The sequence below is a fragment of the Mytilus californianus genome, unplaced genomic scaffold, assembly GCF_021869535.1.
Source record: "Mytilus californianus isolate M0D057914Y unplaced genomic scaffold, xbMytCali1.0.p SCAF_1, whole genome shotgun sequence".
In the NCBI taxonomy this organism is placed as follows: domain Eukaryota; kingdom Metazoa; phylum Mollusca; class Bivalvia; order Mytilida; family Mytilidae; genus Mytilus; species Mytilus californianus.
In genome coordinates, this window is record NW_026262581.1 from 134,822,804 (window position 1) to 134,841,750 (window position 18,947).

The following is an 18,947-nucleotide window of genomic DNA, read 5'->3' on the forward strand; positions in this document are numbered from 1 at the left end:
CTAAATTCTTATATGTAAATATATCCAGTTCTTACTTAACTTATTCTTACACTTCAGCACATTATGAATATTATTTTTAAAAATTCATGATGACAATCCTATGAATTAGTTATAATATTAATTTATAGTAATTATTATTGCCTAAATTCAGTCATCTGTACATAATTAAATGCTTACTTATGTTCTAAGGTGTATATAGTTGCTACAATTATACCCTATGGGTAGTGCTCCACAATTAATGGAGGAATATACAAGAAACTGTAACTGTTAGGAGTACAGAAACATTTTTTACAAAATAAATTTGTTATTCATAGTACGAGTACAGAAGTGTAAATTTGTTCATCATACTAAATACTAATCAAAGGTGGTACACATTAAAAATAGTAAGACGAGATATAACATAAAATAAGTAAACATTGAATTACAGAAATGCATTACAAATTGTGTCAACAGGTCAAATTAACACGAAAGTACGATTTGAGAGTACTCGCAGTTACTGAAAGCTAGTTAAAAGCCAAAAACAATTACTCATAAAAAATCATGCATCAGCGACTAAAATCAATTAAAACACATCCCAGGCATGGATTTAGTGTTTTAACGCCATGGACAGTCAAAGAAGACTTGTGCAATGCCAAAATAAAAGTATCGACAGGCAGTACGATAGTTAGGATTTAACCTAATAATAAATATGTATGATGTTATGTATAGATAAAACAATTTCTAAATAGAAATAAACGTGAATGTGTATATATAAATCCCAAAAAAACTTTCGAAAAGAAAACAAATTTAGTTAAGTTTTAATTTGTTGATGACAAAATCGATGTTAGTGCCAATGAAAACAACATTCAAAGATCTCATTACAACATTAATAAGATAGCCTTTACATATAAGTTTGTTTACAGGTTCGATAAGTTTACACGGATCACATAGTGATTTCTGCGCTTTGAGTACAATATTTCCGTAAAATTTAGGATGTGAAATACCATTTTTAATAAGTTTAGGTACAGCCAAATTTACTAATCAAGTATTTGTATCTATGAAAGTATTTAGTAAATATCTTAAGTAATTTATGGTAACGAAATCCCTGACTTAATAATTTACCAGTGATACATTGATTACGTTCGTTAAAATCTATGACAACACTACACACACGGGCATAACGAACGAGTTGGGATATATAGACAACCGTATGATGGAGCTAAATGATCATCGCCGTCTAAAAAGGAAAATTAACAATAGGGAATGAAAAATCGTCTCTTTTGTCGTAAATTGTTGTATTGAGTTTCCCTTTAGAAATTGAAATGTCTAAATCTAGAAAAGGACAACTACTGCTGTTTATGTTAGATTTATTTAAAGTAAGTTCCTTGGGTAAATTTCAGTAGTATATTTAGAGAATTCTGGATTATTTAATGAAAAAAATATCATCAAGATAACGGAAGGTATTGTTGAATGTGTCAACTAAATGTAACAATGACGTGTCTTTACTGATTTTGTCCATAAACTGATTCATAGCAATTCAGGAATAAATCTGCTATTAAAGGGGCGCAATTAGGGCCCATGGGAATACCTACTACCATTTATCGCCGAAACGTACATATATGTTGTCCAGAAGAAAATTTAAAGCTTCAATCATATCTTCACATTTCCAGTAAGTGTATCTAGCATACTTTCCTTTTTCGTTACATAAAAAGGCTTTACATGAGTTACAGCAAATAAATTTGCAATGAGATTTTTCAAAAGACCATTTAATTAAATATGAAAACTTTTTCTTGATAAGATTGTGTGGAAGCGTAGTGTAGAGAGTAGAAAAATCATAACTGTCAACAGAATTATAAGGACCATCAAAAGCACGTATTTTATCTAAAAAGATGAAACGAAATTCAAATGGTTGTTTGTGTAATTTAGGTAACCAGTACATAGTTGGGACTTTCAAATTTTCGGAAGAGGCTTTAAGCTGGGTAGTGGCAGTGATATGCTTGTTTACAATTTGACTCTCTGTGGAGCGTACGGACCTGAATGTAGAAGAATTGATAATTTCGTTTTGGAGAACTTCCGTGTAGTATATGCGTCACACCACCACTACAATATAAGCCTGGTATCTTTGATGAGTAAAAAACTACTGGCTCGATGCCACTGTTGGTGGACGTTTCGTCTCCAATGTTTAAACCACCCAGTCGTCAGTAGTTTGTGTGTGACATAAACAAAAAACAAATGATATGATAATTTTCTGTAAATTTACTGTTTATAAAAAGTAAAATTATTCGAAACACCATGGTTTTTCTACTGACTTGGCAAGTTTACCGTAGCCGTATTTTGTGAAATTTTGTTTGATGAATGCGCTTTAATTTCGGAATTGATTTGATCATACAACTGGATATGATTCGAGCGCATCGGGTGAGTTTTGTGTTCACGAAAGTGCGTCTGGCGTGCCAAACTATAAGCCTGGTATCGTTGATGAGTTTCAACAACTACTAACTGGATCTTTGAACGTTGTTGTTATTAAATGCTTTTCAACTTCGTATTTGATTTAACCTCCAACCTATTTTGATTCGAGCGCCTGGTGAGTCTAATGTAGGCAAACGTGCGGTTGCGTACAAAATCCTAAGCTTGGGATATTTGATGATTTTTTTCACCTCAATGTTGTTTAAAAAGGATTAGTGCTCATTTTGCTTTACTTTTAAGTTTTATTTTATTTTATTTTATCTTGATTTAACTTAACATTGTCTAATCCTTTGTCTAAAAAAGCACCTTGTTTCCATTTTAAACATTAATATTCGAAATTAAGTTCGAAAGTTTTACGGATGCAATCACTAGTTGTCCCTTATGGAATATCTATGCACAGATGACCACGGAAATGTTCATATTGTCGTTACCACAAACCCGTTCTCTTTCCCTCTATTGTGACATTACCGAATGAGACTTATCACCTTATTTGTACTTAGTATGAACATGACGGGTGCCACTAATGGAACAGAATCTTCCTTCCCGTCGGGAGCACCCGAAATCACACCGTGTGTTTGGTGGAGCTCGCGTTACTCAGTCTTTAGTTTTCTATGTTTTGTAGTGTTGTGAACCAGTTAGTCTTTTCGTTGTCTTTCGGTTTTTGCCATGGCGTTGTCAATTTATCTCGACTGATGTCCCCCTCGGTATAGTTCGCTTCCATTTAAAGGGTTCTAGAATTTATATGTACCAACAGTCAATTCCCTTGGTGTTGTATTAGATTTACACAAAAGCTAGAAAATTAGCAATCTGATGCTGTGCGATACTTTATATCTTTATCATGTGCGGATATCTTTGTGATTAAACAGAGACAGCACGATGGGTGGCATTTATGAAGCAGCAATTGGTGACCATTCAAAGCATCTAAGTTTACACTGTATGTTTGGTCTTTTACTGTGATACTTACCACGTTTGATTATGAAACAGTTCACTGAATTTGAAAAGACATGGTAATGGAAGGATGTTAATGAGAGATAAATGTCAATATACATGTATCCTAAGAAATAACCAACATATCAAAAGAACAGGTCTTGTAACCTTTAATTTGCATACAAACAAAAAAACTGTGTTGATTGGATGATACCAGTCTGATACAATACGATATGTCGTACATACTCGAAATAATTCAATCTTTGTTTATAAGACTTCGCCTGATAGACATACACAGAATCCTTAGATATGTTGTTTTAATTGCCGTACGAAGCTTTGAAATACAACACGATTACAAACTGTATTAGTATTATAAGCTGAAGAGGCTTTCATTTTATTAGAGCTACAGCTGGCGAAGGATTTCTTTCACAATAAATCACGGCTGATTTCATGAAATGCACTTATTTAATTACATAGATTAATATTAATTCTATGTTTATTTGATATATTGTCAAGCTAATTAGTTTTTGCAGTTCATTCATATATAACACAATTTTCTTATGTTTCACAATCGTACCGAAATCATAAACAGTTATGTGAATTTCAAGAGTATTATCATTTTAGACCACGAAATAGAAATGAATATGACTATAATAATTCATATTTTACTATTTGTGAATGAAAATCGTCTGCCCAGATCACGCTGCATAACATTGTTTTACTGTAATTTGTTGAGCTTTGACGTCGTAGATACTATTTTGCCACGTTAAGCTCAAGTATATCAACAATGAAACAATTGCTTTCTTATAGTTTCAAGATAATAATAAACTGTGCATGGCTCTTGTCACCTTCTACATATGTGAAGGACTTAATGGTTTCTGCTATCCATACGAGTTACCTTCTACACATGTGAGGGGCTTGATGATCTCTGCGATCCATACGAGTTCATTTCAATAACATTTTTATGATTGACAAGTGACGTATGACACGTCTTACTTCCTTCGTCTCTAAGTTCTGTCGCGTACCGATACGTTTGTGATCGGCTAGTTCCGCGTCTCCATAAAACACAAGCACATATGGTCTTTTTAAATGTTTCCTTAAACTTTTTCGACATGAATGTATATATGATAGGATTAATACTGCTGTTGGCATATGCCATAATGTAAAAAGCTTCGCGAATATGTTTATGGTGGCCTTCATGGAGATCTGGTAAAACTTCAAATCCGATTAAAACATTGTTGATTTGTAATGGTGCCCAACAAATGATAAAAATTACAATCACAGCAACCAACATTTTTATGACCTGTACAAAAGAAAAAAATATATAAAAATTACACATTAACAGTAAATTCGCTGAGAAAACGGTTTGAATAAAGATAAGAATTTTATTAATCTAATCAAGAACCCATAAAGGGCATCATTTACAACAATATTAAGCACAATATGATTGGAAAAAAGAAAAACTAGATCCTAATATAATACTATCATATTATGGACAGGATCAGAGCCTAACACATCATGTGTCTTACATAACTATAACAATAATTTCATAATAATTAAATATTATTTTATATATTTTGTATCCACCTGGATCTTATTTCTAAACACTTAATTATATAATTGCCTAGGCACATAAGAGTTGGTAAATGCTCATTTGTGAACAGCCAGAAATATTTTTTATCCTTGGGTAATTCTTTAAAATTATTACAAAAACTGTTTACTTTATCCCATAATAATTTTCTCTGTTCGTTATATAAAGGACAACTTACTGTGAAATGGGTCTCATCTTCAATAGAATTTGATCCATGTGATAGGCAGTGATGGCATAGACGCTGACTTCTCTCTATGTATTTTTTACTATATCTATCTTTCTCAATTTTAAAATCATGTGCACTTATTCTCAATTTACATATAGCTCTTCTTATATTAAAATCTTTAATTGATAAATAAGCCTCCTTTACGAAGTCAGTCTTGAGGTTGAAATAATTTTCTAATTTACTATTACCTTGTGATAAGGTATCAGATCTTTTGACCACCCAAAATGTTTTAAAACTGTTACAAAGTTTACATTTTACAAATTTAATTAATTTATTGAGCTTTGTATTCAAATTTTGTATATCAAGTGATTGAAGGACATATCTCATAGATGAATACCAACAATTAATGTTTCCTGCATCTAAAATTTTATTACAAACATAAGCATCATAAAGTAACCCATCGTCCAATTTGTTAAGCCTGTGTACATATTTTACCATAGATATAATGACAGAAAAATAAAGAGGAAATCTTGCAACCTCTGATAACACTGCCAAATTTGAGGCTTTTTTATTTACACCAAGAATATATTTTAGATACCTGAAATGTGATTTTTCCAAATAATCATTTATGTAAATTAATTTAAATAGATAATCACTTTTTTTCTTGCAAGCAGCAGAGTTAATCTTAAAGGTACCCCAGATTTCACTACAATATAATAAAATTGGTTTTATTGTGTGATCATATAAATGGATTGCAGTATCAATACTTGGATTACAAGCTGACATGGATTTTTGTAGTTTAAATTTTGCCTTTAAGGACTTTTTGAATAGCTCATCTTTCCCCTGCTGAAAAAGACCACTAGAAGTAAAGACTATCCCTAAATATTTATATCTGTTAACACATTCTATAGCCTCATTATCTAAACAAAGTGATTCCTTCAAAAATTTTCCAGGCTTGTTAAAAATTAAAACTTTTGTTTTGGACTAGTTTACATCTAAACACCAATCAATACAATAAGTGTGCAGTTTATCAAGTCGGTTTTGAAGACCCTGTTTAGTGTTTGATAATATAATAATGTCATCGGCGTACATAAGACAATCAATTCTACGCCCATTGATATAAACAGCATCTGGACTCGACTCAAATCTTGGAGGCAGATCGTTAATGAAAAGTTTAAATAAATTTGGGCTTAGAACATCCCCTTGCCTTACCCCAACTAGCGAGCTGAATGATGGCGTTAGTACATTACCCACTTTCACCGACATTTCATTTTTTCTGTACATATCTTTTAAAATAGTATAAAATTTTCCAGATATGTTATTTTCCAATAATTTGTATTTAATACCACAGTGTATGACCCTATCAAAAGCCTTTTTAAAGTCCACAAAGCAAGCATAAATTTTTCCCCCTTTTCTTTTAGTATATTTATCTAATATGGTTTTTAAAACAAACATATGGTCAGATGTTCTGCTCTTTTTTGAAAAACCAACCTGACATGGATGAATTATATTATTTTTATCAAGATGAATGTCAAGTCTTTTATTAAGAATACTGTTAAATAATTTTCCAATGCATGAATTAATTGCTATGCCTCTGTAATTTTCAGGTTTACTAGGACTCCCTGCTTTAAAAATTGGACATAAATAAGACAATGACCATTTGCGAGGGTATGTTCCAAAGCAGAATATCAAGTTAAATATTAGTTGAATATTAAAGTGGCGTACCTTTTTTAATAAACTATCGAATTACTAATACTAAGGGGAAAAATCCAATAGCTGATCTTTCACATTACATTTAACGTAGCTGAACTTTAGAAATATAAAATATCAATAGCTTTACATCAACAGCAAAAATGAGGCAAGACTGATTATATAGATATAGGAAGATGTGGTATGAGTGCCAATGAGACAACTCTCCATTCAAGTTACTATTTATATGTTATAATCGCTATTTAGATTCCACTCACCTGCTTTTTACTTTTATTATCATCACGTGACTTTCGAGGTACTAAATATGGAGAACTATCTGTATCTGTATTTGAGCCATTCGATGAGGTTAACCTATAAAAAGTATTAAGAGGTTCATAATACATCTTAAGTGTAAATGGAAATTAAAAATCTGGAACTCCTAGTTCAATTTGTTTATTCCACTTTTTGTAAACACACTCTGTGAACACTTTATATGAATATTGAACGTACTAATTCCACTTGTCAAAGTTAAGCTAATTTTTTTAATCGCCGCATGAATACAATTTTGCATGTGTACAAATTTATGTTTGTTATATAAAGCTTATAAATATATTTATTATTTCATGGATGTTCTACACGTGATCGAAAAAGCCTTTTCAAAAGTAATTATGCTATTCCAAATGAAATACACTTGAAATTATCAAAATAAAAAAAAAGCAAAAATAGAGATATGTTTTAAAAAAAGGGTCCAGTTGTTGTCGTCTGCCATAATTATTTTCATTGTATGCTACTAAATTTTTTTCGGCCCATGGTTTTCTTTTATAATTAATTCACATTTTTTTTTATCCCGGGACATTTTAAAGTTTCTATACCGTATTGGTCTTTTGCTCATTGTTAAAGGCCGAACGGTGACCTCAGTTATTTAAACATGTGAATAGTTTAAACAAACACAGCTACGGCAAATAATTTACTTTGATTTGTTTCATTGTAGACTTCATTTTTATATAGCAAGGCCATCATATAGAGTATACATCTGCCAGTTGATACAATATTACAGGCTTTGCTTATCTATCGTAATTATCTTGATTTATCTTGCAATCGACCTTTCTACTATACTAATACAGGTGTACAGATAACACGAAGCGATATACGTATACTAGACGTATATAGTCTCCTGGTATCCTGCTTCTGTTGCGAGCGAACGGTTATGTCAAATTACTGTTTACGTCACAGTTCAATTTGGGGACCTCATTGCTGTCCGCGTTTAAGTCATGTCGATTTCTTTCAAAAACAAATTCAACGTTTGGGATGGAAAAAAATTGTACAAATTTAATTGCAGGATAAAGACAATAACTGTTTAGTGTCTTTAAATATCAGCTGTATTTGTACACGGCTCGAAACAGGAGTAATAGCTCGCTGAAGCTCGCATTACACCTGTTTCTTAGCCTCGTACAAATACAGTTGATATTTAAAGACACTAAACAGTTATTGTATATATATTGAAGTTGATCACAAGGAAGCTATTAATCGAATGGTTCTAATGTTGAGTTCCTATGTTCGAACGTTTTATGATTTGGTTAACGACTAAGGAATCTAGGTCAGAAATCACCATGTATATGTTCAACTTGTCGCTATTAGAATTATGTCTCCCTTCCGTCGTGTGTGTAATCATCGAATGTGACATATCATTGGATTTTTACTAGGTTAGCAGGTACTGCTTACGCTTCCGGTGCACCTGATTTCATCCCTTATTCTTATTGCGAGGTTCTTCTTGCTTTTATCTTTTTTTGTTCTGTGTTGTTCTGTGCGATATTTTGTATTTGTGAATTTTGCTTGTATCAATTATCAGAAAAAACTCAACAGAGGTATCAGGCTCATAATTTGGTACGCCAGACGCGCGTTTCGTGTACAAAAAACTCATCAATTACGATTTGGTCGAAATAGTTTGAAGGAAGCAAGCTTGAATGACTGAATCTGTTGAAAAAGAAATCAAGCATTCTTACACTTTAATCTTGACTGCAATATCTCAGAGTAGATACCTTACAGCAATGAAATGGACGGTCGAGTAAATGATGTTTTTAGCAATGCTCCTGGTTGATTTGTCCAAAAGATTTCAATGCAATAGTAGTACAATAAATGAAGGAAGCATTTTAGTCGTGTTTCATAATGTACACATGCGAAATATTATTAATTTTCTCCTTGATATATAAATTAAAGAATCAATATTTTATTTGACTATAACCAAATCAAAGGGCCATTCTATTAATAGCTTTCTCTTAAAACAATTGTATCACATAAGGTTTCTTAGATATGAATACAAGGATATGTATGGTAAATGTTACTAAGATAAAATCAAAGAACAAAACAATCGAAATATCAACATAAAGTCTTCATCATTAAACTGTATCAATGCAAACACTGAGGTCTAGAATAAACTTTTGACACAGAGATGTGTCTTGCCTGTGTGTTATTATGATATTAAAATGAAAATGTTCAAATAAAAAAAAGCAATACTTTAACATGTAAGTTATGCAAAATATTAAGAGTCAATGAACCATGACTGAAGGTACATGGCCAAATAATCCATGGAAATAAGATATGTCAATGCTCATACAACTGCATACCGAATATCATTTGAATATTATAAGTGATTCCCCTTAAACTGATTTAATCACAAACTTAAACTTGTAACCTATGCAAAATTTTCAAACTCAATACATCATGATTGAGCGGGAAGGGACAAATAATCTCCATTGAATTGAGATGTGCCAATAGTTGTACAAATGCATACCATATAGCACTGACTAATTATAAGTGGTTTCCCTAAAATTGACCTTATCGTCCACTTTAACAAAAGGAAGTTCTTCGTGGTGAAAGAAAAACTAACAAATCTTTTCCCATTTCTTATTTTTTTTCATATTTTTCCAACTGATTTTGACATGGGTTATGAATGGTATTAACACTAACCTGCGTTGCTGTCTGTTTTGAAATGATGAAATATGCCACAATTCGAGGCATATATTTACATACGCAAACGTCATTATAATAACAGGTACTAGCAATAGAATATAAATCATGTAGATTTCATAGGCAACAGATATAGCAAATGAATTCCAGATCTTTCTGCACCAAATTGCCTCCCGATTAATGCCATGTACGATATGGTACTCCTGAAATGAGATTGAATGAATTGTATACAGTTTTACCAGTTCTAACGTTCGCACGTGATTCATGTATTTAAATCAGCATCAGCTCTCTTACTGTCCTTATGAATGTGTCCTTCCGTATTAATTTTTTTTATTTATATAACGGGAAAGAAAGGATATATTTTATCAATTCATGCCACTAAATCAATTCGTGCTTATGAAAAAAAGGCAGAGGAACAGCGTTGTTCTTTTCCATAAAATCAATGCGAGGCTTCTAAAATGAAGCAAATGTTCTCACCCCACTTCAACTTTAAGACGACTCCACACACCGTATAAATTTAAGTCGAAATTAAAGTGACAACGCCATGGCAAAACAATAAATGGAGAATGTGTCCATGGGACACAGATGATGCCCCCGCTTTCATAAAATGTTATAAAGGGACATAACTTAAGAACGGTAAAAGTGACGCCGCCCAAATTCGAACTCGATTTGCGTTTTGTAGTAATAAGCATTATGTATAAGTTTCATAACATTTGGTTGAGGCAAACTTAAGTTAGAGAAAGGAAACAAAAACATAACAATTTTTCCATTTGTAAAGGAGCATAACCCTAGAACAGTAACAGTGACGCTACCCAATTTAACACTTGATCTGTGTTTTGTGGTAATAAACAGTGTTTATCACATATTTGTTACGAATACGTTGGGTTTTGCATATGCAATAACCTCAAAATTGCCCGGGGCAAAAAAGAGGTTATTGGTTATTGTGCCCTGATTTCAAATGACGTGACGTCATTGCGTCCTTAACGACGGCGAACAATGACAGACTTTGTAGAGCAAATGAAATACGCTAACACAAGAAAAAAAACTGAAAGTGACATTAAAATTCTAAAGGAGTGGTCAAAAAGTGCCGGAGAATTACGCAATTGTGTATTGCCATATTCCAAAATAAGTGGAAATGTGACAATAAATTTCTATGGAGTAAATGATAAAAACTAAATTTGAAAATGTGATAAAACTTTTGTGATAAAATTTTTAAAAGATTTTACCCGTTATATTTCATTAAATTGTTATAATTGAACTTTTTTCCCCTTTCTGCAGAACTTAAATATGTGATAAATAGATTGTAACATGTCTTTTCCATATTGGCCCTGGTATCATCCCTCGACCCATATCGGCCCTCGGCTAAAGCCTCGAGGCCGATATGGGAGTCTCGGGATGATACCAGGGCCAATATGGAAAAGGGCATGTTATAATCTATACGTATAAGTTTCATAACATTTGGTTGAGGCATACTAAAGTTAGAGAACGGAAACCAATTACGGGACGTTAGTAAGGACGTACGTACGTACGAACGGACGGACGTACAAACGGACAAGGGTTACACTTAATGTCCCCTCCAAACTCATTGTAAACCAATAACAGATAAATAAGAAAATGGGTAGACGTCACGAACTTGCTAAACCCTAGAAGATAATACTTCTCTATAGGACAAGAAAAGCCACATCTGACAAATATAAGGAAAAAAAACATTAACATGCATACCCTCCCATAGAGTATAGGACATGCTAAAACCAAAGAAGCTATCCATAAAATACAAATAACTTTCTTTGCCCTTCCAACAGTACACACATATTTTGATCTGACTGGATGGAGTATAGCATAATACCTGAAAATATACGAAAATATTAAAATCATGAAATCTAGAAGTAAATTTTGATTCTTTAGTAAATGACAATAAAATCTAAAACAAAGAAACGTTAGATCTCATTTGTAGAGCCCTTTTACATGAACTGAACAACAATCGTTTGGTTCGGTTGCTTGCAGTAAGCTCATGCATAGCCTTCAAATGTACGTATCAATCAAATCTTAGTATTTATCATAACTATAGACCAAAACCCCGCCAGTGTCTTTCTACAAAATGCATTTTGATTGTAATGCTTGCGGAAGCTTTCAAACAAGCTAACCTTCCTTTTGTTGATCAGTCTTTTTGTAGAAGAGTTATTATCAAGTTAAAATAGAAAAAGATTTACTTCATTGCAAAACTATTTTAAATCCTAGTAACGAATCATATTTAAGTGTTTTTTGGCAATTATACAAAAATGATAGTTAATGAAAGTGATTCCTCTGTCGTCGCTGATGAGATGGCAATTTGAAAACAATTTAATAGTAAAGTGCACTATCGCTATACATGTATTTAATTCACATACATTTGTTTTTTTTTTTAAATTTTAAGTAGCATGGGGTTTGTATTTGTATTCAATTATAGTTTTACAGAATGATGTCATAACAGTATCTGGTTACCTTCACACATATATCTCATTAGATTTTGACGTATCAAAGCTTATTGTTTTTCTATTTAAAGAATTTTATAACCAAAGACAATATGCAATATTCATTTAGTATTCCAAAATAAAAGTTAATAAGAAAAATGTCTCATCTATTTACGTTTATCAACGTGATCTTAAATAGACAAGAGAGCCACTGTCTTCATTACTTATTCATGCATTTGTATGTTTAAGTTGCTTAGGAGCAAGACTTGCGCTTTGAATTGTTTGTTCCATTTGGAGTACACATTTTCTTTTTGTAATGAAGTTTTAAATTGCGTTTCAGATTACTATTCTATATGTGATTGTGTTAAATTTATTTCAGTCTGATTTATATAGCATAAGCGCATATTAGTTTTATCATTTATTACATTTAGCTAGGCCGAAATATGGAAATAATTCCTATATACGATAATCATCCCTTTGTCAACGTTATGACGTAGATTTTATGCCCAACAAACGCACAAATGACGCAATAGAGGTCGTCTAAAAGTAAATACTTTGACGGAAAGTTATCGATATGAATCAAGCGTGACTAGATGAATATCACTATATATTTAAGTGTATATATTTTGCTAAATAAAAAAAGAAGTGTATAGCCAATAAATATTACAATATCTGAAATGTACGAAAGTTGATAGGTCTTATAACATATTGTAAAATCCTAAGCACTATATTCATGGGATTTGCACCACGTGACTTCTATCCTTTTGATTAAATTTTTTCCCTTAGTTGTAGATTTCTATCAAATTGCGGATACTCAAGTCTTTTTCCGTCTTGAATCTAAAACTGACGTAAAGCTATCACTTTTATAATCAATGTTTCCTTAAACCATAGATGTATAAAACCTATACATCTATGCTAAACCTAAGGCAAACATTCACGGGAGATAACAATGATGTAATTAACTACCAACGCCTTTTCTTAAAACAAAAGTACAAGTCAAACTAGTTAGTTCTAAATTAGCATGAAATATTGGTTTGTAAGTGCTTTCCCTTCATTAAGATATAAAACGAGTAAATAAATCAGCCTGATCGTCAGCAATATCAAGTGAATCACTCTGAACGCTTGGTCCAAAATAGTATTATCAAGAAAGTGCAATTGTATTACGACAGTTGAGGTAATACATTACGAAATAGTGGCATATAAACAACGGAATGTACTTTCTCATGTTTTTAACATTTTGTGATTAAAATATCATCAGACAACTTAATGAGAAACCTTCAGTGAAAAACAACCTGTCAAATGACTTTTCTCTGTAAGAGACTTTTTAGTTCAAGCGAAAAATTTATTGCTCAATAGAAATAAATGATAGGAAATGAATGAATGTTGTGAAAAATAGTGTTTATATGCGACAAGAATAAAACAACAGAATTTTCCTGCAAATGACTGTTATTATAAAAGGGAAGGATTAAACTGAAGTAAATGGATATTAAATTCCATATGATAACGAAAGCGTCAAATCCGTGCTTGGCTTTCAGGGATATTTTTAGTGGCACTGCAATAATGAAAACAAATAGTTGCGTCTGTAAAACTTTATTTCCTATTTCCTATTGTTTAGATAATATGTCTATAGATACAGTCTAACGGTTGGTTTGGTCAGTTATTATGGACTTCACACGTCTGAATTTACCTTGGAGTTCGGTATATTTGCTATACTTTTTTTTTAAATAAATGATTATTATAACTTATAGAACTCATTGCTGTATTTTTGCTGTTAAATGTGTGTTTTCCTTTTCTTATCTACTGTGTAGTTTTGAACTGACAAGGAGGTGAAACAATCATAGCAGCGTCACGTGTTTTATACTGAAAATTATAAAAAATTCAACATGAAAATTTCTGTTTGTTAATATCTTTTCATGAATGCTAGAAGGCATGGTTACTTGTTAGATGTTTTTGCAATATATCAAATCCTATGTGTTTGTCATATTCGTGTTTCCCACCCTAACTGCCCTTCTCGTCACCCATCAACCCCTCCAATTATACAGAAATATCAAAATCTTTATTTCGTCATAAACTTTACATTGTCATATGTTGCGTTACGATAAAATTGGAGTCACTTTTTTCTATATTTGCTATATATCTATATAGTAAGGTATCACATAAAACGGAAATTCAAAGATTTCTACATTTTAACACATATGTAACGTTTGTTTGAAAAATGATATTATCATACAAAATGCTTTTATATTAGTTGAACAATCAATATTAATTCCACACATGTATCAAAACATATCCGTGTTGGAACTTTGTTTTGATATATGAAAGAATTATCATTAAGGTTAATAAGTTAATAAAATCTTATATTGCTATTTCTTTTTCAAATCTTCAAAATCAAGTACAGTGTTTTTAAAAATGTATATTAGTTAAATTAAATATTAACATATATTGAATATTTGCTAAACGAATTCCGCCTCTATATCTTTAAATCTTGAGATTCTGAAGGATTTCACCATCAAGAATTTGATTGTAATTCAATATCTAATTTGTTTCTTTTGATTATAATATCATGCAGCAAAGAAGAGATGCTAGTTGAAATAGTTATGCAATTAGAATAAAAATAAGGAAATGTGGTATGATTGAAGTTTAACTAGGACTGAAGAGTATAAAGCCTGTGGGATTAAAATATCTTAACATTTTCGTGCATTATTTGAATGCAAGTTTTACTTCTTAACTAAGTTCGATATATCGATAGAATGCCAAAGCCTCATTAATTGTTCTGAAATAAGATAACCGATTTTAATGAGATTTTAAATTGGCTTTATATGGATCGTAAAGACTTGAGTTTTGTGATGGAAATTAAAGAAAACATTTCTCAAAGGTTTTTTACTAACGAGCTCGGTATATTTTGTTTTCGTGCCGTAGTATGATTGACAGAGGCCTTAACAAGTCATGGATAGTCACTTAAGGTCTGGATTTTCTCAGCGCCATGGAAAACCATTGATTCCGTTTATTTAAGAATAAATGGGACTTTTAATTGTGTTGTAATAAAATTCCGTAGAAATGTTTCAGATTAAAGATTCTATTACAAGAATCTGCCAACAAAAAAAATTCGTAAATATATTTGTGTCAATAAAATCAAATGCAATATACCAAAAAAGAAAAAAGATCATGTGGATGCAAAAAAACCATACTACTTGTATTTGTGCATATACCTTATCTTATATTTTTATGTGACATGTGGTTTATTTCCTCGAGCTACAATGAATTATTTACCCCTTAAATATCCCCACCCCGCAAAAAAAAATTAAAAAAAAGTCTTTACAAATTAAAGGCATTAAGTAAGAAGTAGCAAAATCATGAAGAAAAAAATAAAAGTAGCAATACGGACATAAACGTTTTCAGTGCCGATGACAACACTTGTTCCTGGATAAACATTAACCAGCCTAGCTATACTGAGAGTGTAGGCTTCAAAATTTTCAGTATTATTAAGGTAATGAATTAACATTAGTGCTTAATCCGCTGACAACTCAAAATAAAAACTAGACGCGCAACTAAGATCACCAGTAAGTAGGATTGCAATCCCTTATTAGATGACAAATAAACTATCCGAAACAAACTTGACAATGCATAAACATTGTTAGGTTCATGGATTTAGCGTCATAGTGAAGAAAACATCCGTCAGTAAACGTTATTATAGTATTAACATCATTGATAAGCGTATTGCTTTCAAAAGTGAACATGAATATTGTCATAATAAGTGTAAAACACAAATATAAATATGCTAAACTGTTTCTCCAGTTCTTATGTTGGTATATAAAACTGATTATGGTTCTTTTTTTAATGACAGACAGAAAAATACTTCAATAGATTAAAAGACCCGATAAAGGATAACACAAACCATCAAGCGATGCTTTACAATAATTAAACTATTCACTTTCGATATTGGTGCTTTGGAAGATCTTAATAAAAAATTAGTGGGACAGAACACAAAACAAAATCATGTAGCACTACGATAAGCTCTAGGGATCAATTTATCCTTTTTATCACTTCATAATAAACTAAAGGGAAATCAGTTTTATTTTGTAAAATTAAAATGTGTACTACCATAAGCTGTAATATAACAGAAAGCATAAAGATTGAATCAAACATAAAATTGAGGTGGGATTCAGAAGGTTTGCACTATCTGCTCAACTAAGCTAAGGTCATGTTAAATCTTTTTAATACATCATTTTCGACAATCATCCACATACAAAACAAACAGCGATAATGTGACTACGACAATTGGAATACTTCTGTTGTAAAATAAAAATAAAAATACAACTTTATAAATTTCGTGTGTCCAAAGCACTTCTCTTGATTAACAGAACGCTCAAACCCAAACATTAGAAAACCAGTAATGTATATAAATACGTAGAAACGTTAGGAAATAAATGACCAAAAGGGACCAAACAAGAATAGCCAAATTCTTTAACTTTATAAAATAATCAGAGAGTTTACAATCGGAAAATTAGATTCATCTTTTTCAGTCATGCAATTGGAATGAAATCTCAACTCCACATTATTGATTTCTACGTCCATGCCGAGACACAGTAATATGTCTGGTAAACTTTGTTTCCAGTTCAATGAAAGAGACAAAATCGCCTACTTTTTCAAATTATTTTTTGAAATGGCATCATCTAGTGCAATGTCAAGTTAAAGGGTAATATGAGCATCTCTCCATTCTTCTTGAGAAGCCACTTCATGAAGTTTCCCTATAAAATCATATTGATGCACAACCATAAAAACCCATAGTCCTCTAGGAATACACACGATAATTTGCAACTAAAAAGCCAATTCATGACCGAAAATTTTAATCTTTTTTACATTTAGTCTCGCGAAATTGAAATTTAATTCAACTTTCCGCATAAGACGGACAACCATGTGTGTATGCTCTATATACGCTCATATCAATCATTCTATAAATACAGTATATATGATATTGCCGATAGCACAGAAAGCATAGTTGACAATGGAATTTATAGATTATTTACATATATTCCTAAATATGTATATGTATATTCAATGAAACAAATAATCACAAATAATTCAAATTTCAAAAATTATGAATATACGTACAACATAGCTGGAAAAATGTAAACCTAATATTTCCATAACTAAAAGATACCTGTTTCGGTAGGCTATCTGAAACACTCTGCAAATTGTTTAGATAATGTATGTTTAAACAATAATAAAAAAACAAAACAAACAATACTCTATCGTATTGCACATATTTCATCAATATACAACAATTGGTAAAATCTTTAAGATATCCGTGTTAAAAGCTATTAACATGGCATAACTATGAATATGTTTTGTGTCTGTACCACGTCAGAAATATGGCAGTTGTTTTTCACGCGTCCGTTGGTTGATAACACTTGATTTTGTAATTTTTTATGGACTTCCCCTTTTTGAATTTACCTTGGAGTACGGTATTTTTGTTATACTTTTTATCTAGCCAAAAAGAACAACCAAATGACTGATTATACAACTTGTTTGCTTTGTTGATTACAATATAATAAATTACGAGATGAGACAGACTTGAATGTATGTAGTTGTAATCATACTATCATCGTAAGTATCTATTTATGGTAGAGTTAAGCAAAAGCCTTTACCGATATTTTATATGGAAATCTTGATTTAACAGTTTTCTTAGAAATAATATACTACTTTTCCTATAAATAAGAGACATAAAAAATAAACCCAAAAACAGGAGACCCACGACATTTCATTTTAAAAAACCTGAATGTATTCAACAGACAAAGAAACGTCTTTCTTCTCGTAATGAATTTAGGTATGAAAACTTCATTTGGAAATTTATGCTTCATAGCCTAGAATGAGACAAATGATTGCAGTTAATGTTTGGTACTAAACATGGAAATATCTATATTGAATTTACTTCCGTGTTTATTGTACGTGCATGTATGAAGATAAATTTTGTCAGTACAAGGCAGTATCATGTAGACATACAATGATTATATCGACATCAAGGAACCTCGTCGGGGATTTACATCTTAGCAGACTTTTAATATTTGTTAAAAGCATGTATTGATGATATTTAGATACTACATAACTATAAACCTGTGTACAAACCTCTCTAAACTCATGGCTGTCAACGTTGACACGGAACAAATAGCTGATACATTCTGTATATAATACACGGCCTTACACATGAATTCTCCTAAATTCCATTGGAAAGAAAAGAAGGCTGCAAACTGCAAGAAAATAATTATACAAAATGAAATTTCTAGCTGTGCAATTTCTTATATCATGAAACTTTTTGTTACACGATCTAGATTTTCAGTTTTTAAATAACGTAGTTCTGATTTAACTTAGGTTGTAACTACCTGAGGCAAAGTTATACTTTTATATTTTTTCAGGCCATCAAATGTTACTCTGACAGGTATCCGTTATTTAGTATACTTTTGTTGTAAGATATATGTGTTCCATACATTTCTTGACCGGGTTAAATGAAGTTCAATTCCGACTTTTAGCATGTGGAATGTTTGATGGACTGGCCGGAAAAAGAAGATACTTGGTTTTTTTTTGTTATCAACTCCTTCTATGGTTATTAACTCTTTCGAGGAAGTTTGCATATACATGCATGTACATTGAAGTTTGGATAAACATATACATTGTAGTTTGCATATATATATACTTTAAAGTTTGCATATACATTGAA

At 31.5% G+C, this 18,947-nt stretch overlaps 1 protein-coding gene across 1 annotated transcript; it reads right to left on the reverse strand.

Moving 5' to 3' along the window:
• Nucleotides 1-3,616: 3,616 nt before the first annotated feature.
• Nucleotides 3,617-18,467, reverse strand: LOC127735550 (QRFP-like peptide receptor). Its single transcript, XM_052245778.1, has 5 exons — nucleotides 18,359-18,467; nucleotides 11,505-11,628; nucleotides 9,783-9,985; nucleotides 7,094-7,187; nucleotides 3,617-4,672 (listed from the first exon to the last, which is right to left on the reverse strand). Exons 1-5 carry the CDS (start codon nucleotides 18,436-18,438, stop codon nucleotides 4,271-4,273), a joined length of 903 nt encoding a protein of 300 aa, XP_052101738.1. The 5' UTR covers nucleotides 18,439-18,467; the 3' UTR covers nucleotides 3,617-4,270.
• Between the last annotated feature and the right edge of the window lie 480 nt (nucleotides 18,468-18,947).

Coding starts and splice junctions, on each gene's coding strand:
- LOC127735550 (XM_052245778.1), bottom strand. CDS start 18,438: ATGTGTAAGGCCGTGTATTATATACAGAATGTATCAGCTATTTGTTCC. Junction 11,629..18,358: donor ACAGCCATGAGTTTAGAGAG/GTTTGTACACAG, acceptor GTATATTTTCAG/GTATTATGCTATACTCCATC. Junction 4,673..7,093: donor ATAATAAAAGTAAAAAGCAG/GTGAGTGGAATC, acceptor TCTTTTGTACAG/GTCATAAAAATGTTGGTTGC.